Source organism: Phalaenopsis equestris, unplaced genomic scaffold (genome assembly GCF_001263595.1).
Source record: "Phalaenopsis equestris unplaced genomic scaffold, ASM126359v1 Scaffold001041, whole genome shotgun sequence".
Classification (NCBI taxonomy): Eukaryota; Viridiplantae; Streptophyta; class Magnoliopsida; order Asparagales; family Orchidaceae; genus Phalaenopsis; species Phalaenopsis equestris.
This window is the reverse complement of record NW_018165480.1, coordinates 203,435-228,425: the sequence shown is the minus strand read 5'-3', so window position 1 is coordinate 228,425 and position 24,991 is coordinate 203,435. Positions and strand designations below refer to the sequence as shown.

Sequence of the window (24,991 nt, the reverse complement as noted above, 5' to 3'; positions counted from 1 at the left end):
CTTCAGGCCTGTTGTGTGATAAAAAAGTATTGCTTAGACTGAAAGGAAAATTTTATAAGACGGTGGTGAGACCTGCAATGCTCTATGGCGCTGAATGTTGGCCTTTAAAAGAGAAGCATAATAATAAGTTAAGTGTTGCCGAGATGAGAATGATTAGGTGGATGAGTGGCTTTACACTTAGAGACAAAATGCGAAATGTATATATTCGTGATCGGGTTGGTGTAGCTCCTGTGACGGACAAAATTAGAGAAAGCCGTCCTAGATGGTTTGGTCACTTTAAACGTCGACCATCTGATGAACCTATTAGGAGAGTAGATGTTTTAAATTCGATATGTGTTAAGAAAGTCAGAGGTAGACCTAGGAAGACTTGGACTTATTGTATAAAAAATGAACTTATTGTACTAGACTTGGACTTATTGTATAAAAAATGATCTTAATTTACTAGAACTAAATGAAAATATGACACTAAATAGGACGCAATGGAGAAAAATGATGCATGTTGTCGACCCCACGTAGTGGGATTAAGGCTTTGTTGTTGTTGTGTTGTTGTAACGTGCATGGAAAAAACAATTATAAGTCTGTTGATATCGCTTACAGTTTTAAAATTACCTAATGAAGTAAAGACTTGCAAACCAAAATTTACTGGAAAAGCACAGAGCGAATGCAACAATATTGAGCAGAACTCTCAGATAACCTGCAGATTCGAGTACAGTATTGATCAACAGTTGAAAACAGTAACTAAGAAAATCAAAGAAAAAAAACAAAATTTAAGTTAAACAACCAAGATAAAAATCATAGAAATGCATTATAAAACATTATAAACAACATTTCAGCAGCAATGTGCATCATTTTTTTAAGGAATGTCAAAGAGATCAATAGCCAATAGCATGTCCCTAAGTTAGAACAATAACAAATTAGGTAGATATGCTGAACCAATGAAATTGTGATATCCAACCATTAATTGCAATGATAATATAATTAGATGCAAATATAACAATTACAAACAGAACATCTTGCATAATCAGTATTCCAATACAACAGCAACAATAATAAGCCTTTATCCCACTAAGTGAGGTCGGCTACATAAATAATTTTTCTCCATTGTGTCCTATTGAGTATCATATTTTCATTTAATTCTTATAAATAAAGATCATTTTTTATACAAGCTCAATTCTTTTTAGGTCTAACTCTACTTTCTTAAAATAAGTCAAATATAAAACATCAACTCTCTCAATCGGATCATCAAATGGTCGACGTTTAATGTGATCAATCCATCTAAGACAACTCTCTCTAATCTTGTCTGCCACCGAAGCTACACCAACCCTTTCACAGATTTTTTTTTTTTTTTTTGCATTGTCTCTAAGTGTAATGCCACTCGTCCACCTAAGCATTCTCATCTCAACAACACTTGAATTAGTTTTATGCTTCTCTTTTATAAGTCAAAATTCTGCGCCATAAGCATTGCAGGTCTCACCACAATCTTATAAAATTTTCCTTCAAGTCTAATTATTACTTTTCTATCACACTATAGACCCGATGCATTCTTCCAACCATCAAACTAGAATTCTACTAATAAAATCCTCATCTATATCATTATCACTTTAAACAATAGACCCAAGATATCTAAAATGTTCACTCTTTTTAATGATTTAATCACTCATTGTTACAACTTTGTCACTAGATCTACTAATACTAAAATTACATTCCATATATTTAGCTTTAGATCTACTCAAACGAAGGCCTTTAGACTATAAAGTAAACCACCATAATTCTAGTTTTTTTTTTTTTATCTATTTCTCAAGTCTTATCCACAATAAGGATATCATCAACGAAAAACATACCCCAATCTACAACCTCCTATAATTTCCAACAAGAACATCCATAACTAAAGCAAAAATATATGGGCTTAAAGTCGAATGTTGGCCTATAAAAGAGAAAAATAAATTAGATATCCATGAACCTACTACTACACAAATTACATTTCAGTATTCTAATGCAAATAACAAAATATAGAACTTTCCAAGTCCTTTATCATAACCATAAATTTAACTCTTAAAATGGAATGATGAAAAACCTTTATCAGCAAATACTCCCAAAGATTTTAAAATAAAGCTATCAAAGACTTCAATATTGCCAAAAACTCGGATCCCTATAACACATACAATTAATTTGTAGTTTTATCTAATTTTCTTTCATGTCTCCCTTTAATCTCAAAGATATTGTCAAAAGCACACAATAGTTTTGAGGCACTTCTCCATTTTAAACACTCAACCTTAACTTTAGAAGTTATATCAACAATGACAAAAATACAAAAAACACGTCACTAGATATTCATTTACCTAATAATAATATTAAATAATTATTGTTATTATCTCACTAAATTAAATTGAAAATCATATACCCGTTCTATTAATTTTAATCCCCCTCTCATATATTCTTTATGTTGTTCTAATATTTCGCTTGTTTTAGTAAATTTCCATTTCCTTTAGCAAAAAAATACAATAGAGCATATCACTTTGAATATCTGCTAGAAGAATCTACATAACTAATACATTTATGAACCAATCAGGTTTATTGTGCAATACAAGAGGCGTGCCTCAACATTATTCAAGAACTTTTGCCATGAGGTGTGCACCTCAGAGTTAGGCGTCAGTGTGCCTTGCCTCAATCAAAGAGGCCTGTACCTCATATTTAAAGTTTTGATTGATTATTTTAAAAACAAATATAAATAAAATGTATCGACTAAAAAAAACTTTCCATAGAAAAAATTAACTTCATATATTCTGTAAAAACAAAAAATTAAAGAAATTTATGTGGTAGTTGTTTCCTTAAGAAAAAGCTAGAAAATTTCTTCTGAAACAAATAACCTTGCTTTTGATTGTGAACTACTCTTTAAGTCCACCACGACAAGTATTAATTCGAACACTATTTGAACAAGATTCAAACACCATATGAACAAGGTTGAGATCATATTCTAGGAAAATTTTAGCCACATTCAAATATTGTTCAAATCACATTTGAACCATGTGTTTTGACGCAAATATAGGTTCAAACATAGCAAGAACAAGATTTGAATAATGTTTGTAAAGAGTTTGAATAAACTATAATCCCATAACCAATAATACATCTCAATAAAAAGCATTATATCATCACATAACTTCTAAAATTTAATGGGAAGTATTACATTAAACCAAAATAGTTATAGTATTCTTAAAGTGACGATCATAACAATAAGACAAGGGACAAAAATTTTGACATAACTACAACTTTTTTAATATACATATACCAAAAAATGATCATCTAGAAGAACCTCAAAAATCGCTACACCAAAAGAAGAGAGGAGTTTGGTTTTCTTCAATAGAATTTCACACGCAACGCCAACCAACAATGACTAACAAGTCATAAAGAAGAACCAACAATATCAAACGTCTCATCATAGACCTCACACCCACTAAAAGAAAAACAAGTGATATGCAAATAAAAAAACACTTACAAATAACGTAAAAAGTTCAAACAATTAATATCAAATATACAACGAAAGGAAACAAATAGAAACTGAATAAAATAGGTATAGTATTGAATAAAGTATAACTAATAATATAAGAAATACTTTGATCACCATTCTACTATCGCATCCGTAATTTGTTCCCTCAACTCTGCAATCTCCCTTGTACATTCCGTCTTTAGTAGAAGTGTTGGAAGCATCATTGTCAAGCTATGACAAAAAAATGTCTAAGACGGTACTCAAATGCTTCGGTAGGTACATACTTGTGATCCACGTTTGTCCTACAAAAGTCGATGTTATTGTGGGAATGATGCAGCCGAATGTAATTGTGGAGAGTCATCGTGGCAATCACAACCTGCACCTATTTGTGAAACGGGTAAGATGAAATATCGCGGAATACAACTCATTTCTTGTTCTAAACACCAAAAGTCATTTCAATGACACCGCGTAAAGAGGGATTTCTTTTATTGAACATATCTTTTTTGCCTCATATTACATTGCTTGCTCACATAAAATCCGATATGTAGTATCTCGTATCAAAAGAGGTCTTGAGATATCCTCGCTTCTAAGGCTGTCAATTTGGCTCGTCGTTCGCGAACAGCTCGTGTCGGCTCGTTAAGCAGCTCGTGTTCGGCTCGTTCAATTTTTGAGCTCGTAATATAAACAAGTCATATTCATAAAATTAAATATTATAAATTATAATTAATTATTTTTAAAAAAATTATCATATTTTAAAAAATTTATCCTATAAACTATAATATATCAAAAAAATATTAAGAATATTATATTATTATTACTTATAACTATTATAAATTTATAAAATATAAATTACATATTTAATATAATATATAATAAACTATACCAAAAAAAAACCTTAACAGCGCTCCCATAATCCCATTCCCATCTGGTCGTCTCCTCTCAAATTCGCAAGCTGCCGTCTGTCTTTCCTTCATTCTCCTCTCAAAATCGCGAAAGGCTTTCTGGTGCGAGAGCTTAGGATTCGCCGTTCATATCCGTCTGCTAATATCTACTTCTATTTCTCCTCGGATAGTCAGCGTTGGCTCGACTGCTCGGTTTTCTTGCTTGGTTGCTTGTTTACTTACAGTGGTGTTAGAATTGAGTATATTTTCGCTATTGTTTCATATTTATCTTTAGATTCACCTCTTAGCTTAAATTTTCTTAAATTTCTTTTAGATTTACTAAGATTATTTGAGTGAAACCTAGTTTTTTAGGGTTTTGGCAGTGAAATCTCACATATTGCATTCATGTTAATAAACTACTAATCTCTTTTATTGTTAATAAACTACTAATCTCTTTTGAGTTTATCTTTCAAAAAACTTACATGTTTCCTCCATTTTGTTACATCCAAGTTTCAGCTTTTTTGTTTATTTGCTATTCTTTTGTTAATATGTTACATCATGTTTCAGCTTTCTTGAGCCTAGAATTGATCTATTACATACACATTTTGGTTTTTTAAGACATTGGTAGTACTTTCATGGATCTTTTTCAGTTTATGAAAGAGAATTTTAATTTGTCTTGTAATTAAAAATAAGAGAATGTGGCATTTACAATAATTATCAGCGGCTAAATAGAATTTTTATGTGAATACCAATTTATTTCCAACTTTGACATCCAATTCTTTCTCACGTTACTTATTAGTGACTTATCTTGTAAATGCATGAATCATGTTTTTGCTATTTTTTTGAGAGTTTAAATCTGTTTAGCCAAAATTACTATAATTTGAGCTTCTATTGATGTGTGAATTCCAATTGTTCTTTGCTCTTTTTATCTTTATTATTGTTGCTAATTTATGGTAAAAAGTCAATGTCTTTATATCACGGTTTCATTTCCAATGTGGGGATGTATATTTTTTTGTTGATGCAATAAGTAGTGCATATTCTAGCAAGGTATTATATGATGTAACACTCGAAGTCAAAACATCACACTTATTATATTTTAAATCATCACAAAAGAAATTTGGGGCACATGTAAGTTTTGTGAAATATGATCTAACATGTAAGTTTTTTAAATATCCAGTTCACCTCTCTGTCTAGAATCACATGTAAATCATCACAAAAGAAATTTGGGGCACATGTAAGTTTTGTGAAATATGATCTAACATGTAAGTTTTTTAAATATCCAGTTCACCTCTCTGTCTAGAATCACATGTAAATCATCACAAAAGAAATTTGGGGCACATGTAAGTTTTGTGAAATATGATCTAACATGTAAGTTTTTTAAATATCCAGTTCACCTCTCTGTCTAGAATCACATGTAAATCATCACAAAAGAAATTTGGGGCACATGTAAGTTTTGTGAAATATGATCTAACATGTAAGTTTTTTAAATATCCAGTTCACCTCTCTGTCTAGAATCACATGTAAATCATCACAAAAGAAATTTGGGGCACATGTAAGTTTTGTGAAATATGATCTAACATGTAAGTTTTTTAAATATCCAGTTCACCTCTCTGTCTAGAATCACATGTAAATCATCACAAAAGAAATGTGGGCCACTGCAAACATATTCAAAACCAAAAAAATGTTGCATAAATATATATGATGAAGATGAAGTTTTTTGGTATCAAACAAGGTAATAAATCTATGATACAGTATATCAAAATCTTGAACAATATGTGCCAAGAGGATGTGATTATCATGAAAGCCTTAATAAGAATAAACAATAGAGTTCATGAATTTTTGGCAAGTCAAAGCAAAAATTAAACTTGAACAAGCTAGAATTCAAATTTTAGAAAATAAGACAACAACTTGAATGAGATGAGTATTACGTTTCATGTGAATGGTGGTGTTTAAAGGCTTTGCAGATAACAACTTGAATGAGATGAGTATTACGTTTCATGTGAATGGTGGTGTTTAAAGGCTTTGCAGATAACAACTTGAATGAGATGAGTATTAAACTTCAAGTCTATATAAGTGCTCATCTATTACGTTTCAAGTGAATGCCAATAATAAGCTTTTCTTATTTTATGCTCATTGGCTTGAAGGCTTTTCCTTATATGTGCCAACTCTCTTTCTCCATTCTTAATGTCAATTCTTTATGCATCCTTCTTTCATCATGGAGAAAAACAAAAGATGAAAAATTTAAGGAGACTATACATGATGCTATTACTAGCTATTATTTGAAGTGTGTTTATGCATTTTTGACTTGGTAGTATGTCTAAAGTGATACTAATTATGAGTTTTTTATTTCATTTACAGTGCAAATATGTTTGAACTTGATCTTTCACAATCTGAATCATCCAACAACAATTGCTTCGGAATCATCATTTAACACCGGTGGAAGAGTTCTTAATGATTATAGAAGCTCGCTCTCGGCAAATACGGTGAATGCATTAATATGCACTTCTAGCTGGATTAGATCTTCCACAAGTAGTTTTAAAACTCTTGGTAATTTTCTCTCAACAATTAGTTTTTAGTTTTTCTTAACCTTTTTCAATTTATGTTCTTATCACTTATTTTCTCTCAACAATTAGTCTAGGTGTTAGATATATAATATAAATATATAAGAATTGGTTGGTATGTATTTGTGGTTTATATTCAGTTTAGAGTAATGATTAACCCTCCAAATTATATAAATAGCAGGTTTAATTGTGAATAGCAGGTTTCAGGTGGTCTGTACGAAGGATTTGGATGATATAAATGTTAAATAAATAAATAAACTTTAGGTGCTAGACATGTAAAAACATAGGAATTGGGGTATGTGTGTAAATTGCCCATATCTTCCAATTTCTAATTGTTTGCATAAATTTGTCAGGTGGGAATAACAAAGGATTTAGATTACCTTTGAAATGATATTCTGGATAATGCAACCATATTATCGTGAAGAGATTGCCGGCAATAAAAATGTGAGCTTTTTTTCCTTTTTTGGATAATTAAATACAGATCATACAAAATATTAGTGAATACTTTTAGCATGCTATTAATGAACAGTAGTTCGCCTCATGACTTTGATTGATTTAAAAAAATATATTTGATTGCAATAATATATAGGATGCTATTACCTTTTTATTTAGTGAAATGTATGCATGCTATTTAGGTTTAGACATTCATGAATCATGATCAGTTTGTAGATTGTATATGTCATTAATTGAGACGTGGGAAAATGCAGAACACAAAAGATTGAATAATTTTAGCTCAAACATATTATTCTTTATGTTCGTTCAGAACAGTTAATTTGTTCATTACATCTTTGCTTTAATAAAGTTGTTCCTATACTGAAGATTTCTTCAAGTAATCAAGGGTTTATGATACTTTAGTTCCTGTAAGCCTGTTTCTCATGATTTTACATATCTACCACCAAACCTTCCATTTCTCTTTATATACCACTTTTAAAAATTACAATATTACATCGTTATAAACATAAAAAAGCAAAATTTAGGTGCTAGACATGTAAATACATAGGAAGTGAGTGGTATACGTGTAAATGCCTCTTGTTTTTTAAATAAACACTAGGCCTAGAAGTCATCAGAATGCACGCGAATTACCCCATCAAAAAATAACGAACTACCCCGTCAAAAAATATTAATTTAATTTAATATTGATGACGAGCTGCTTGAGAATGCACATATGAATTTCATTACACAGCAGCCAATATAGAATGTTATATATGCTCCAGCTTATTATAACAGTTGAAATACCTTTTTATATGTTGAATATCTTTTCACGCAAACATTTTGTTTATTTATAAAATTAATCATTGCGTTCTTTTCTAAATTACAGAGTTGACCATTTGATTAGGGATGTCAATTCGACTGAATCAAGACAGGGCAGAATCCTGAATCAAGACAAGCTGAAAAAGATGTTATTGTAATATCCACAGGGTGCAAGAATCAATATTGGCTATAGACCTTCTCAGAACTTGAGCTATTTTCTAGCACAGTGTCATCCTCATTTACAGAAATTAGTTTTAGAAATTGAGTTGCATGTAAAGCATAAGAAGAATAAAATGTTCAATACAATCATTTCTTAGATTTTGATTTATATTTTGAGATTTTATTATTTTTTGTAATCTTGTTTAGTTTGTACATTTTAAAATTGTAATAAATCGGTTCTTATTTTGTAAGTTTTTGCTCTTGTAAAATTTTTTTATGTTATCATTTTTTAGTTAATAAATCTCTTAAACTTTTGAAGGAAACTTGTTCTTAAAAATTTTAAAATAAAATTATTATTTTTTATTTTTTTTTAATTCTAATGATTTTATATTATAATGAGCCAATTTCGACCCGAACATGAACAGAAAAATGTAATTCGAGCCAAACAAGAACACAGTGTTCACGAGCCATTTCGCACACGAGCCAATTTCGAACACGAGCTAGTTTCGAACGAGCCGAACACGTGCCAGCCTGAGCCCCCTCAGGCTCGGCCCGTTTACAGCCCTACTCGCTGCAAAGGATATTCAACATCAACCAAATAATACTTACCTGATATATATTGCATGATTAGTATTGAGGGAAAAGTGAATTGTGAAAGTAGCTGAGTCTCAAGCATACATGTGGGAGGATATGAGAAGTTGTACTTATTATTCTGTGTTGCAGTTTTGAAATTTTTGTTGTCATGTGCACTGCCCTCCAAATTGGTCATGCAAAAATTAAACACATGTTGAAGTCACATACGACCATGACATTTTGCGACGAGGACCCGCAACGGACGATGAATGCGATCTTCTCATTATTTGGAACGCGTGCATTAATGTGTGTTTTATCGATTGCTCCAATACAATTCTGAAAATAAAATGATGGGTTCTGTAATAACATTATTTTTTTTAAATAAATGTAATAAAATTGAGACATTACCTTAAAAAATGGCATACACTGTGCATCGTGTGAAATCTCTGTAGGGGTCCGTTCGAAGGTAGGATTTGTTAGTTTTACAACTTGTGAAGAAAAACTTACAAGTGTCTTCAACCCCACTGAGAAGTGTCTACAAATTGTTTCGAATGAGTGTTGAAATCATTCCATTGCTCATCGCATTGATTCATTCTGCGATAATATGTAGAGGGTTATTGTCGACACCTCTCGCGAAGTCATCTTGGAAGAGCCACAAAGTCCATGATTTATGTGTGGTTCCTCCAACTGATAGTTGAATACCTATGTGTCATGCAGAACATATTATTAAATCTCATTGGGTGGCCCGCAAGCAACTCCCAACCCATTTGTTTCCAGCATATGAGGATGTCATGCAAGGAGAGCGATTTATGTACAAAGTTATAATATTTGTACATCAAGCATACGACATATGCAAATCTCATGCACCTTTCTCTAGTTGCATGCATGTAGATCAGTATCGTATTGGCTAACACAGAAGCATCAATAAATTAGTTATAATCATAAAAAGTTACGAAAAATATAATAAACATATAAACATCAATGAATAAGCCATGTTCCAAGCAGTTGAAAAATCCAATGCAAAGTGACAAATAATACACGACGAAAAATGTCAGGTGATTTTAAATAAAAAGTCTCTAAAATATTCTTGTAATTTAAAAAATATAGTGGTTGCGCCACCCTACGGTCATCGGGCATCTTGACGAAAAAATCTCTAGGGGTCAGATCTTCAAGGAACTCTGTTGAAAACATGTACAACGGCAACCCAGAAATTTTCCTAGTTGCATTCAGAATTTGTGGGACCTGATCGACAGAAATTGCTTGAGATGTGTGGAGTTCAGCGCTGCATGAAGTCACCAGCTGTGACATCTTGCATCTAAGAAAAGAAGCTCCAACTTTCTTCTTATTCTTAACCCATGGACGCTTAGAACAATAGGTGAACTCAAATTCATGGAGGTCTAAGCCGGGGAGTTCGATGAAATCACCCGATTGGTCGTCTCCCAAAGTTTCAAGGGTGCCACCAAATCTGTCTCACTAGAGGACACGTGCATTGTTGCTTGTAGCCACAACACCACTAAACAAACAATTCAACTTCTCTTTAACTCAAGATCGATTCTACTGAATTTTTTTTTTTTCAGCAGACACCCCTACAAATTCATATGACATCTACTTCAATTTAAAAACAAAATGAAATTAACCAAATTAGAGGATATGTCAAAAATGCTTACTGCTAGTCTTTTTGGGCACCACTCCTAAGAAGCATCAATCGTTAACTTCACCAGATCTCACCCAAGGCTCGTTGATCATTGTTACAATTCCTTCCAAATTTTTCAATCTTCCTTGAGCTAATCCCACATGTTTTTTAATTGCAACCTATCGTACTGCTTATACTTTCCTTGAATTTTCTGGTAATATTTTGTCTCCCTTTCCTTGTTGAAATAAGTTGTATGTTTATTTTTCAGATCGATCTCTTTGAGGTAAAAAGTGATAAAATATTATTTTTGTTTCATTGTCCCGCATTAATAGTGAACCGGCCTCTTTGGTCTTAACCATTGTATTACTATGATGAGAAAAACATATTAATATAAATAAGAATGCAACAATATACGCACATGCACCCACCAAGTCACCACACACTCCACCACACCTCCACACACCCAACTACATCACAACAACACATCCACACACCACACCACTACACACACCACCACACAACCCACCACAATACAACACAATCACACACACCACCATACCACTCCACACCAGCACATCCACACACCACACACCACACACCACACACCACACACCACACACCACACACCACACCATTACACAAACCACGAGATCTCGACACACTCTACCACCACACCTCACACACCACACCACACATCCACACACACACCATTACACATCCACGCATACCACACCTCCCTAAACCCTCCACACACCCAACCACAATAGCACATCCACACACCATAACACACCACAACACCACACATTAACAGTCTAACCACAAACTCCACAGCACCACACCACACACCATCACACACACCACAACAACACATCCACACACAACACTACCACACCTCCATAAACCCTCCACACACCCAACCACAATAGCACATCCACACACCATACCACCATACCACCACACCACACATTAGTAGCCTAACCACAACACCACGACACACCACAACTCATAATTCATCAGTTAGTGTTGTAATTCATTAAATAAAAAAAACTTAATGTTCTCAGCAAAACTACAATTGTGAATATTATTGAAACAATATTTATCACCATACAAGATAACCTCTATTTTATAGAACGGTTCCTTTAAACCTAATTATGAAGATTCCTAACAATATTCTATTCTAGATAACAGAAAGAAGATTGACATTTTTATATTTGGCATAAACATTATGCCTTAAGGTTCTCAGCATTTGTTGGGCTATGTTTAATGAATGGCTTCAAAACAATTAATATACTTTTCTTTTGCAATATACACATTCTAATAATATGCAATTTTAGCTACTCTAGGCAAAGTACCATTTATTTTTTGAATACAACTTCAATTTGGATATACTTGCTTATTGCTTACCCATCGCCTCTTCCATTCATTTTAAGAATATTTTCAACTTCACTTCTATTTTAACGATATGAAAAAAGCAACTTCTGCAATTAAAAACTATTATAATATTATGATTTGAACAAATACATATAGACGACAACAAACCACCACACCACAGCACCACGGCACACCACAACACCACAGCAGGCCTCCTCTCATGCTTAAAATTCTTCAAATCCAACACCAAATTTCAACTCAAAAACAAAACCATTCACATATGTCAGCAGGCCTCCTAACAAGATTGTAGCTGATCATAACACTTCATTCCAACTCAAAAACAAATCCAACACCTACTCGTCTTCTCAAATTTTAAAACAGTAGCCAAAACTCCACCAAATCAAAAACAAAACTATTCACAGATGCAAACCCAACCACAAAAACAACACCCAAAAACAAATCCAAACCCCACCATACCAATAACAAAACCATTCACAGATGCAAAAAACTGAAACAGCAGCCCAAACTAAATCCCCCATCAGGCCTCCTCTACTTAAATTCTCACTCAAATATCAAATTACAACTCAAAACCATCACCAAATTCCAACTAAAACATCAAAATCGATGCATCAGCGGTCGAAACCGCCCTAATTATGAATGTAAAAAATCTCAAAAACGCAGAAAATTTCAAAAAAAATGAGTGCTACGCAAAAAACAAAAGAATCCCATCAAGCAAATTCACGAAGAAACTCTATACAAACCAATGCAGGTAACAAAGCAAATACACCTAAGTGATAGAGGATACCGGAAGAAGAAGCAAACGTCTGGAAACTTCCTCACAAGTGTCGGGGAACGAAGTTAAGGAAGAAGAGCAAATACGGGGCGAGGATGAGTGGGGCATAGGAGAAAATGCGAGAGCTCTGGAGCGGATTAAGGCAAAAAACGCGAAGCCAGGGTAGAGCAATACACAAGGTCGGGGTAGAACCATACGTGAAGCCGAGGGCACCTCAGTAAAAATAACGAGAAGAAAAGAGGGCCGTGAGGTAGAACACGCGGCCCGCATTTAACCGAAAACGTGACGTGTTGTAGCTCGCCCCACCCCACTGCACCGCGGCTCGGATGCACCCCTAAACGGACCCTAAGAGACATCTAAACTTTAAATATCTTCAATGTGTAGAAAATTTAACATCAAGTTTCACCAAATTAAACAAAGAGACTACAACTTAATACTCAAACCCAAAATAGCCAAATCAAAATAACATTAGATGCAAAACATATACAAAGAAAACTATAATGACAAACTTATTTTTGTAATAGAACAACACCATAGATAACCATCCTAAATATTAACAATAAAAGACTAATGCAAAATAAGCCTTCCGGCCCAAAAGGTTAAGTATAAGTACAAAGTTTGACAATTCATGAAGAAAAGAGTGGATACATATCATTTACACGTTATATTTAATGTAAATAATAGTAAAATACTAAAATGTAACTTAAACAAGCATCATGATCGATGATGATCAAGCAATTAGTCATCACAGCCAAGGCTATGAAAAATGTTGATGACAAGCAAAAGCTTTCGGAAGAATTGGAATATTACAAGGTCAATTTAATTTCAAATACTCATATAGGTTATCAAAGTACCCCCGAGATATATAAAGCATTCGAACATAGCATAAAACCATTGCAAGCTTGCCAAGTAAACTCACCAAGAATATTTGGGATGTAAATATACACAGATGTTCTCTTTTCAGTAGTTGTATGAGCCATCAAAGCTTCTTAAAAAAAATCACCTTCCAAAAGAATTTGATCTTCCACCAACCTATAATTTTCAACATTCTTGCATGTTAAAAGCCAATACAAAAGAAAATAGAAAAACCGAAAGAAAAAATTTTAAGATTCTACATTATAAACTCCTAAAATAATATAAATAGATGAATCGAGTAGATTTGCATAATCACTTGACAAAACAAGAAAAATGTGCTAGCGCACAACCCGGACGTAAGAGAAAAAGAAAAGATTTAAATATAGTCAATGTCATTAAAATAATAATTACTTGCTAATTGAAAAAACACAGATAACAAGCATTTAACTCAGAGAGTAACTGATTTATACATAATAATAACGAAGTTCCAAGTGAAATTTAACTTTCATCAATCCTATACATGCAGAAACAAGAGGTACAAAAGCAACACGTACACAATCCATGCCGGACAGAGAAAGCAATAATCTAAAATCAAATACATTGAAGGGACACTTGATAATCGCAATTCTAAGAATATAACAACCATGATGGCGATGGGGAATAGACAAAACATGTTCAAACAGAAAAGGCCAAAAAAGAGAGAAAGAAAATAAAAAGGATGTCAACGCACCAAAAAAAAAAGAAAAAAAAAAAATATACATGTTCCACAACTTAATGGCTACATTCGGTTGCGGCTACTAGACAACTTCGAAGGAAAACCTAGGTCGACCTGTGTAGCGCATTTACTTCCGTAGGCGACAGCTAAGGTTCCTCAGCTTAACAGTTAGGTTAAGTGAAAGCTACAAGTTCCGGTGCCTTTGTAGAGGCTGTTCGGTAGCAGTATTCGAGCAGACAGGAGCTCAAATCCGTTTTTCCTTGAATTTGGATTCAGTAAATCCCGTTGGATGGCAATTTTACGGAATTAATTGGTGTATAAACGGGGCTGGGAGTAAGGGAGAGAAAGACGAGGGTTACCTTCCTCAATGGATTCGGTTTTCGGTTAGGAGCAGAGCGAAGGCGGATAAAGAGTGGAGTTTCGAATGTCTTCGCAGACCGCGATGCGATCCCCTCGTTGCCGAGCTACAATGGCGACTTCACCGCTGCGACTATAAAATGGATGGGGTTTCGGGCCCGAGAGAGGGGATGGGAAAGTATAGGCGATATTTTCGCGCAGGGTGTAAACCAGTAGAGATTGCTCGAGTAGTGTAAACGAGTCTCACATAGTTTGAATTTGAACCATATTTAGGTCAAATTTGATTTTATGAGTTTCGATTGGCTCCAGAGTTAACTTATTTATTATTAAAAAAATATTAATAAAATAATAACTATAATAAATAATATTGTGTGCCAGAAGATTTATGATGTTAGAGTGATAATTTAATTAAGATTCATCACACAAAAATAAAAGGAAAATAGTAGAAGAATATACCACAATTTCTTAAGTGAAAAAATTTTGAAAAGAGAAAAATCACGAGATCTAGTCGTCTAGCTTAATCAAAATAATGAGTACATAGGCTCACTCTCCTCTTGAATTAGATAAGATGAAAATACAATATTGACAATAGCATATGTATCCAGTAATTCAATTGTGATAGTTGTAATGTAACTACAAGTAATGAAATTCTTAGCACGATGGTGATATTAGGACAAAAAGGTTATACTTGATTGCTACAAGGGCAATAGTCTACCACAAATGATGTTGGTGGTTATTGTAATAGTATTAATTTGTCATAGAGATTATAGTAGTTGGTTATATAGATCGTACAGGGGAGCTACAATAGAGTTAGTTCGCCACAAAAGCCCTAGTTAGAAGTTGTAGTGGCAATTAGCCACATAGGACATAGTTAGTCACATAAGGCATAGTGATGAGTTGTGGCAGCGTCAGTTGATCGCAAAAATCATAGTTGAAGGTTGCAATAGTCGTAAGTGACATGTCTATAAATGTGTTATTTTTATATATACATTTTAAGCTCATTTTTAATTATATTGCATATTAATGGAAGATATTTTTCATATTTTTTTGTTTCAAGTACAAGAGATGAACTTTTAGAGAAAAGGGAGCGAAGTCGGAGTAAAACGAGGTTAATTGGAGTAAGGTAGCATAAAATGAATTGGCGCCTCAGCGCCAGACTCTGTATGTGGAAACTGAGAGCCCGACGTCATGTCGTCAGTATCTGGCACTTAGGTGTCAGAAAGTTATACTGAGCTTCTAGAATGTTGGCGCCTAGGGGCAAGAGTTGAGTGTTTAGATGCTGGAATCAGTTCTTAATTTTATGTATTTAATTTGGACGAATTTTGAAGAGGCATCGAAGGCGACTCTTGGGAATTTTGAGAGTTACTTAAAAAGGATTCAAGAGGCATCCAAGAGGTGTGTGAAGGGGGGTCAGTGTGAAGAAGAGGCTTTTACGATGGTGTGAGGGATAGCTTTTGGTGTGTGTGTGTGTGTGTGTGTGTGTGTGTGTGTGTGTGTGTGTGTGTGTGTGTGTGTGTGTGTGTGTGTGTGTGTGTGTGTGTGTGTGTGTGTGTGTGTGTGTGTGTTGGAGTAAAATTGTAAGGGAGTTGAGAAATCACCAAAGAAACTTCAAAGGATTTGCTTGAGGAGAAGTTTAAAATAAGCTCTTTGTATTTTTATTTGAATTTTGTTTATTGTGTGAACATAAATTTTAATATAAATCATGTTTTGTTGTGTTAGTCCCATGAGATCTGAGTTGTTTTCTTTATATTTTTCCTTGCAATAAGAATTAATCATGTGTAGGGTTATAATTTTTTAAGATTTCTCTTATTTCATACTTGTGATGATTCATTACTTCGTACTTAATTTACATAACCAATCTGGTCAATTTGTATGTTAAAACTTATTGTGAAGCCATAACGACCTGGAAGGGCTATGTATTCCTCAACTAGTAATAATCATATTAATCTAATGGGTGATACGATAGTCTATTGGTTAGTGCAAATAAATAGGGAGATAAGTTTTGATGGGTGTAAATTGGTGATTCTAGGGTGACAAGTTAGGCCTTAACCAATTTAATCTAGAGTTCTGAATTTAAGGATCAGTTAGTCCTAAATAGATGGCTCAGTGGGTAATCTAGAGTGACAGGCAACGTGCCCCTAATGTTTGTTGTTTTTCCCCGTGTTTTATGTTAATTTAAATCCCCGATACAGTGTCAAAAACTTGACCTGTCCCGAAATTACGCAGTAATTTAGTTTTCAAAAATATGGCCAATAACTTGACCCAATTTATATTAAATAATTAATGTGCAAATTTGAATTTTTATATAAAATATATAAAAAAAGTTCACCACTAGTGGTTCTACGCAAGTGCACGTATCGCTTCAAGTAATATAGAGCTTTATTTAAAAACCTCATTATCGATCCCACAGAGAAGTGCAGTAAGAAATCCTTTAGGCTAATTCTAGTCTACTACTATGAATTCTTAATATGGAAGATGGAAATTCTTATGATAATAACATAAATCACAATATTCAAACTATTAAAATTGAAGTAAGAAAGACTAATTAAAATGAGTTTAATGAATGTTAATAGAAATGTAAAAAGAACTAAGTTTACTGAACTTCAAAATTAAATTTACTAAGACTAAACAGAGTTTTGTGTCAAAGAGTTCAAATTTAAGAAAGCATCCTTCCCCTTTATAATAAGTATATCGATTGTGAACAAATTAAAATCATTAAAAAATATATAAAATTATTTTGTGTCAAATATGAGCAATCTTATTCTTTACCTTTCTCATAATGTTGTAAAAAATGTTGATTAATCCAGAGTTTGGTCCCTAATTTCGTGGTTATGCTGGGAGGATACCGATAGCCACTTCAGAGCTCCCACTACTTCCTCACCTGAGGGCTAACAATCTCGCATCACTATCCAATCAACTAGACCAAATTGGCGATTTTAATCTATCAACTTAATATCTCCAATTATACATCCAATAAAGTATATTTCCTTATTTATTTGTACTCAATTCCATGGATGATATACTCTCCCATGAAATCAAAAGTGATTTTCCTCATGTTGTAGAAATCATAGCCTTTCGGAACATATGTTTCTCAACACATTTTAACATTTCAATTGATCAGATTTAAAAGTAAATGAAGATCGGAGTTCGAATTATCACAAATTATTGACACTTAAAACTGTATAGAATAAAATCAATTCTTCACAAAATCATATCTCAAAGTAGGGAGAAGGATAAAGAAGACTACTCAGAATTCATATGAATAATATGACGAAACATGAATTTCATATACAAAAACAAGTTTATAAAATAAACAAAGAAAAGAACATAACTTATCTCACAATCATTCCCAAGCAAATCTTTAGAAGTTCTCTTCAAGAAGTTCCCCTCTTTATAAGTACTCTCATTCTCTCCTAGAAATGCAATGAAGAAGAAATATGTCACCTTCCCTCTCCTTTTACAATCTTTGAAGAAAATCTCCAAGCCCTTACTCTCACTCTCATGCCACACACACACACACACACACACACACACACACACAACACTCACGCCCACACAACTCTTCTTCAAGCCCTATACTTCCCTCACTTTTATAAAAGACTGCCTCCCTCAAAAAAGAATTCAAAGTTGCCTCCAAAGTTCTAACCAAGAGTCATCTCTTTTAAATTCAAAATACATGTACATTAATCCAAGAGACATCCCTTCATAAAAGAACCTTCCAAAGTGTCTAGATGCATTGAATCACTCCAAGGGGTGTTTAGAACAAGTGTCCCTTTGAAAATTCGCCCAAAATTTGTCTCGAATCTCCTTAATCCGCCAAAAGTCATCTTTGGCGCATCACGCGCCAGTTTTGGCTCATCATGCGTCAGTTCTCTAGTTTTTTGTGCATTATGCGCCGGTTTAGCGCATCATGCAGCAGCTCCACTATTTTGCTCAGTTTTGCCCTGTTTCAGTTGTATTTTGCTCTTAACAGATATACCTACAAAATAAGCATGAAAACAACTTTTCTTTAAAGCATAATTTCATTCAAAAACATATGAGAAATGTAAAGTAGATTAAGCATAGAATGACATATCGAAATATTCCAAATCAGAATTTTCTGTCTTGCTCGTTTTTACTCCAAATTGCACTAGTTTTGCTTCATTTTTTTCTAGAAGTTCATTTCTTGTACCTGAAACTAAAAATATGCAAAATATCTTCCTTTAAAGAGTAATATCATTTAAAATCATTAAAATTGGGCATAAATATTTATGAAAAAGTAGATAATTTTTAGGCATGTTAACTCCCCCAAACTTAAATCTTACTTGTCCTCAAGTAACCCTTTCACTATGTAAAAATATGACTTAGGAAAGAGATTAACTTATAAAATTATATACTTTAGTTTAATAAATAAAATAGTAAAATTTAAGAAAAATGTTTATTAACTTAGATTTAAACTCTAAGTTTAAGAGTACTTAGTAATCAAATTTAAGATTTTTGAATCTTTATTCATTTCAAGAAGAATTGCAATTTGTCATATAAATGATACTTAAAACATTCATATGAAAAAGAACTTCATGAAAACTTTACTGGTAATGCTACTAATACTCCAATACCAGCCCTTCATTTGACCCTTGTATGGATCATTTGGCGAAGGTGCTAAAAAATTATGAAGAGACTAACGTTATTCTAAATTTAGAGAAATGTTAATTTATGGTCCCAGGAGGAAATGTTTTAAGACAAAAAAAATATCTTAAAAATGCATAGAAGTAGACCCAGCAAAAGTACAAATTGTTAAAAAACTATCACCACCCACTAATGTGAGAGGAGTTTGAAGTTTTCTTGGATATGCTGGATTTTGTAGATAATACATAAAAGATTTTTCTAAAATTACCAAACCGATATTCTGTCTCTTGGAAAAAAGATGTCATATTCAAATTTGATCAAGAATACTTAAAAGCCTTTAACACTATGAAAGAGAAGTTAGCCACTGCTCTTATGATTGTCTCACCATTTTGAGGGGGATCATTTGCATTAATGTGTGACACAGGTGACTATGCTATCGAAGCAGTTTTAGGAATACAAGATGATAAGGTATTTAAGGCTTTATACTATGCCAGCAAGGCTCATAATTAAGCTTAAATAAATTAAGCTAGTACTAAGAAGGAGTTTTTCATGATAAAATATGCTTTTGATAAATTTAGATTTTATTTGACTGGAACTAAATGCACTATTTACACATACCATTTTGATATTCAATATATGATGTCAAAAAGGGGCACCAAGCCCAAATTAATCAGATGGATCATTTTAATATAAGAATTTGATATTAAAGTAGTAGATGGGAAGGGCACTGAAAAATCAAATAGGCGATCATTTGTTCAGACCTAATCATGAAAATTCATGTGCTTATGAAAAAGAGATTAGTGAGAACTTTCCTGATGAGCATCTTTTAGCTATTACTGAAAGACATATTCCATGGTATGCTAACATAGTTAATTATATAGTTAACAATATTATACTATATGATCTGTCATTCCATCAACGAAAAAGATTTATCCAAGATGCCATATATTATTTTTAGGATGAACCATATTTTTATAGTAAATGCAAGGATCAAGTGATGAGGAGTGTATACCTATAGAAGAAATCCTTAAAATTATTTGTAAGAGTCATGATTTTGAATTTGGGGGGACATTTTGGAGTTTACAAACCTGTTTTTGAGATTTTACAATATGGATTTTACTGACCTACTCTATTTAAGGATGGAAACATATATATCAAATCTAGTGATCCATGCAAGAGAGTAGGTAACATTTCTAAGCGCGAGTAAATGCCTATGAAATTCTCTTTGGAGATTAAAATATTTGATGTTTAGAGTTTAGATTTTATGGGACCCTTCGTACCTGTGTTTGGTAATATATATAGTTTGATAGTTGTTTACTATGTCTCAAAATGGATTAAGGTAGTGGCTTTACCAAATTGTGATATTCAAAATGTTGCTAAATTTTTAAAGAAAAATATCATTAGTAGATTTGGAATTCTTAGAGTGTTTTTTAGTGATAGAAAGAGCCACTTTATAAATAGAAGAATTGAAGCATTAGTTGCTAAATATAGAATTAAACATCGGATTGCCACATCATATCATCCCACAACTAGTGGTTTAGATGAAGTGTTGAACCGTGAGGTTAAGAGGATCTTAGAAAAGACTGTAAAACCTAATAGGAGGTCTTTAAAATTAGATGATTCATTATGGGCCTACAGAACTACTTATAAACATTCATAGGAATGTCACCATATAGGCTCATATTTTGTAAAGCTTGCTACTTACCAGCAGAGTTAGAACATAAAGCTTATTGGGATGTTAAATAATTCAATTAAACTATGAAAGAAGCTACTGAAAAGGGATTACTACATCTTGAAGAAATTAGGCAAGAATCTTACGAAAATGCCAGAATTTATAAAGAGAAATTAAGGAAATGACACGATCGAAAAATTCTTAGGAAGGATTTTGAGTCTGGACCAGCAGTTTTTCTAATTAATTCTTGCTTAAAATTATTTTCCAGAAAACTTAAGTCTAGGAGGTTAGGACCATTTACTATATTAAGAGTTTATCGTTTTGATTCTATTGATATTAAAGATTATAAAAGTGGTAGAAAATTCAAAGTAAATGGAGAGAGACTTAAACCTTATTTAAGAGGATGTCGATCGCCAAGTTAGAATTTGTTAGTAGCTGGGATGGATATCCGAATGCCCGCTTTAATTTAAAATATATATATATATATATATAATATAAAAAAAGAAGATAATTTGTAGTTTAGTTTGAACATTTTCTTATTTAAGTGTATTGCTTATTTTTAATTACTTATTTTATTTTGTTTATGCGTAATGTAAGATCTGAAAACTTAGTACCTTACGATCGCAAGCAATGCAACTATCCTGAAGGGTAGACACACTACTCACTAGTAAGACTCGATTAAATAAACTAAAGAATTTATGACATTCGTTTAAGTCTGCGAAAAAAAAAATTTATGTTGACCAAAAGTTCCCCTATTTAATACAAAAAAATTAAATATGATTTATATTAAGATGGATTCTTAAAAGTTTCCTATAAGGGCAAGCCTCTATAGTTAATTACAACTTAGATAACTGAAGTCACCTAAGAAAAATCTCAATAAAAATCAGAGGATATTGTCTTAAAAAATTTCAAAGGATGAGACTTTTCGAAAGATTGGAGAAAGAGGTATGAAATGGGAATGACTCAAATTTGGAACTTTTATTTTGGAATCCAAAGGAAGAAGGACTAGGGATGTCACAGATCCTAAGGATAACCTCAATGACTTCCCAAGTCATCCTATGGTTTGGCTTCAATTTCGAGAAGAAGAGTTATTTAAATGTTACATCATGCCAATTTTATTAACTAAGACTTACATTAATGCGAGACAGTCGCAGAAATAGTCTGGAAGATGTGAGGATTTAGGTCGTGACAAACGGGGACCTCAGAATCCTAAAGCGAGTTAGGGCTTAAATTGTACAACACGATTGTGCAAAGGCCTAAAGAGAGAGTTGAGGATTTATGTTGCATTAAGCGAACGACCTCAAAATTCTATGACTTATTGTTTAATTCTAAGGAAAGATATGCTGTTGTAGATCCTCCTGATATTGTAGATCTTTATGCTATTAAAAAAGGCTGCCCACAAAATTACCTCCAAGCTCCTCGGCGAAGTAGCTGACTTAAATTCTAAAGTTTAAAGGTTTAAATGACAAGTTTTTAAAGTTCAATTAGGGGGGTTACAGTTGATTAGAGCGACACCGGTTATGATTCCACTGTTCTTTTGTTTCGGTATCACTATTTTCTTTTGAATCAACTTAGCTTAAATGAGTTGTGAACCTCATTTAAACTGGGAAGATCTTGTTAGCAACTGTGGGTTACCTCCTTCGAGAGTCTCCCGTAAATTCAAAATGACGTTTTATGTTTTTTGACATTTCAAAAGATTTATGGTTACCTTTGAAATAATTTGTTTTAGGTTTTTTGAAATTGTTGATTTATTTTGAAAAGTTGTTTTAATTTCTGCAAGTAAAGTAAGGTGCATAACCAAACAGTTATAATATTTTGCAACGAAAGTAAATTGTAAAAAGTAAAGTGATAGAAATTAAGTAACATTATAAAAGCGTACCTGTCATCTTCTCAGCATTCCAGTTGAAAGATTAGCTTTTGCAACATGTATATAATTTTGCAGGTAATTAAATAAATTGCAAGAGTAGATGAATGTGTATCTAACATACCCTAAACTATGACTTATTGAATCCCAAAAGATCGAAGCGGAGAATTTTAGAACAAAATATAGTAAGTTCAATTTGTCCTCCAAAATACCCAAGAGATTTCAAATTATTCGAGGAATAACATTGAACTATTTTAAATATTTATTGAAACATTTCAAGTTCATTTTGAACTTATCATACATTTCATTTAATCATCCAAGGTCAATTTAAAACTACTTTGTTACTCAGTGAACTTTGACATTTTTATTATCCTAAGGACAGGGCACTCAATTAATTAGTTGATATTTCATTTAAGAGTTATGTATGTGATTGCCCCTAAGGCAAGTTTAAGTCATTAAAGATTTTGTACCCACCACTAAACTTGGGATCGTAATGTTTAGAAATGTTTATAATGAACCATGTTATTTTTTTCTCTAAATCTCATCAAATTAGTTTAAATGTCGAGCCTAGATCACTACCAAGCCCTTAACAATCTCAATGGGAGAAAATGACAATTGTTGAAATTTTAGTTTAGTTGAAATTTTAGTTTAATTTTAGTTTACATGGTATCTATTCTTATTGAAAGATCATAACATCATCAACTGTGGGCATAAAATAAGTGAACCATCATCTCCCTAACTTAAGCACATCACTTTAGAATCATTTGATTTTGATTAACTTCCAAATCCCGATAATTTAAAAAATTATAATTTTACTCTTATTATAGAAAGGTGACAAATTGGTTTCTACTTTTTAACCCCTCATGTTTCAATCATCTAATAGTATTCATTAAGATCAAAATTACTCATTTTCCCTTTGATTACTCCTAAATTTTGATTAACATACGAAAATCCAAAATCACCGTTTTACCCTATGGGCCCATCACTTCATAACTCATTAAGCATAATTCAAATGAATCTGAAAATTTTAAATTACCCTGTCCATGGGGCAATTAAAGCATCAGAGGAGAAAAGGTGTTTCCAAATTTTTATTTAATTTAAATAATTATTTTAATTTAAAAAATAGGATTTTCAAAAATAATTTATTTAATCAATCAAAATAAAGTTTTTTTTTAATTTATGGGAAAAAATATTAGAGGTTCACCTAGGTCAGAAAAACAATTAAGGAAAATTTCATGATTTTTTGAATTAATTTTTAATTTAATTTTATAATTATTTATTTATTTATTAGTGATTTAATTAAATGAAAAATATGTTTTAATTACAAAATTATTTTTTATATTTTTATTAATCCTCTCTGAGTTCAAGGAACTCAGATAAATAAATCTTATATTCTTATGATTTTTAAATTATTTATTATAATTATTTTAATGAAAAATAAGAAAAATACATTTTAGGCCTTTAAAAATTTATTTTTAACTTAGACAAATTGGGAAAAATATTTTAATGAGTCTCAAGTGATAAGAAAACTATTAGGCACCTTTTTAGATACTTTAATGAGTCCCAAGTGATAGGGAATTTTTAATTATTTTTAATTTAAAATATAGTTAAAAAATGAAGTATTTTCTCTAAAATAATTTTTATTTTTTTTAAGTGCCCCTGATCACAAGGAAATCAGAAAATAACTTTTCATAATTTTCCTAAGTGTATTTAATTTAATATAATTATTTTTGTACAAAAATACAATTTTTCTCATAAAATCAACTTTAATGCTCAAACTTAATCAAATAATTTTCAAATTTTTAAAGAAAGTAAACATGATTTTTCTACACAATGTGGAATTAATTTTATTAATTTTTTGTTAATATTTAATTTAAATAAATTAATACAAATTATACACATTTAATTAATTATAGAAATGCACAAAATTATTCAAACCATCATGGTATAAATTCACAAAAATATTTTTCCTATGCTCCTCTAACCACATGAAATCTACTAAGATTTATCTCATAATTTTCCAAGTGATTTTTTAATTTATACAATAAATGTAAGCCAAAATAGTCATCCAAGCTTGAAAATTAGGGTTACAAGCATAAAGATGCTCTCTGACCTTAAAAAAATCTGAGAACATCCCCTCTGTCATCAGGAATAAACAATAAAAATTTCAAACCATGGTGAGCAATATTTAATCAAAATAAATTAAAATACCACAGA

At 32.2% G+C, this 24,991-nt stretch overlaps 1 protein-coding gene across 2 annotated transcripts in view; it reads right to left on the bottom strand.

The window, feature by feature from the left end:
- LOC110032864 (probable CDP-diacylglycerol--inositol 3-phosphatidyltransferase 2) overlaps positions 1-14,874 on the bottom strand; it is a 60,704-nt gene extending 45,830 nt beyond the window's left edge. For both annotated transcript variants that reach the window (XR_002294884.1, XM_020736635.1), the window contains exons 1-3: positions 14,636-14,874; positions 13,626-13,738; positions 610-694 (exon numbers count right to left, since the gene is read on the bottom strand). Coding sequence is in view for 1 of the 2 variants with exons in the window: in XM_020736635.1 (XP_020592294.1) it covers positions 610-694; positions 13,626-13,686 (146 nt within the window). In the remaining variant the exon portion in view is untranslated. The remainder of the gene's footprint in view (positions 1-609; positions 695-13,625; positions 13,739-14,635) is intronic.
- Between the last annotated feature and the right edge of the window lie 10,117 nt (positions 14,875-24,991).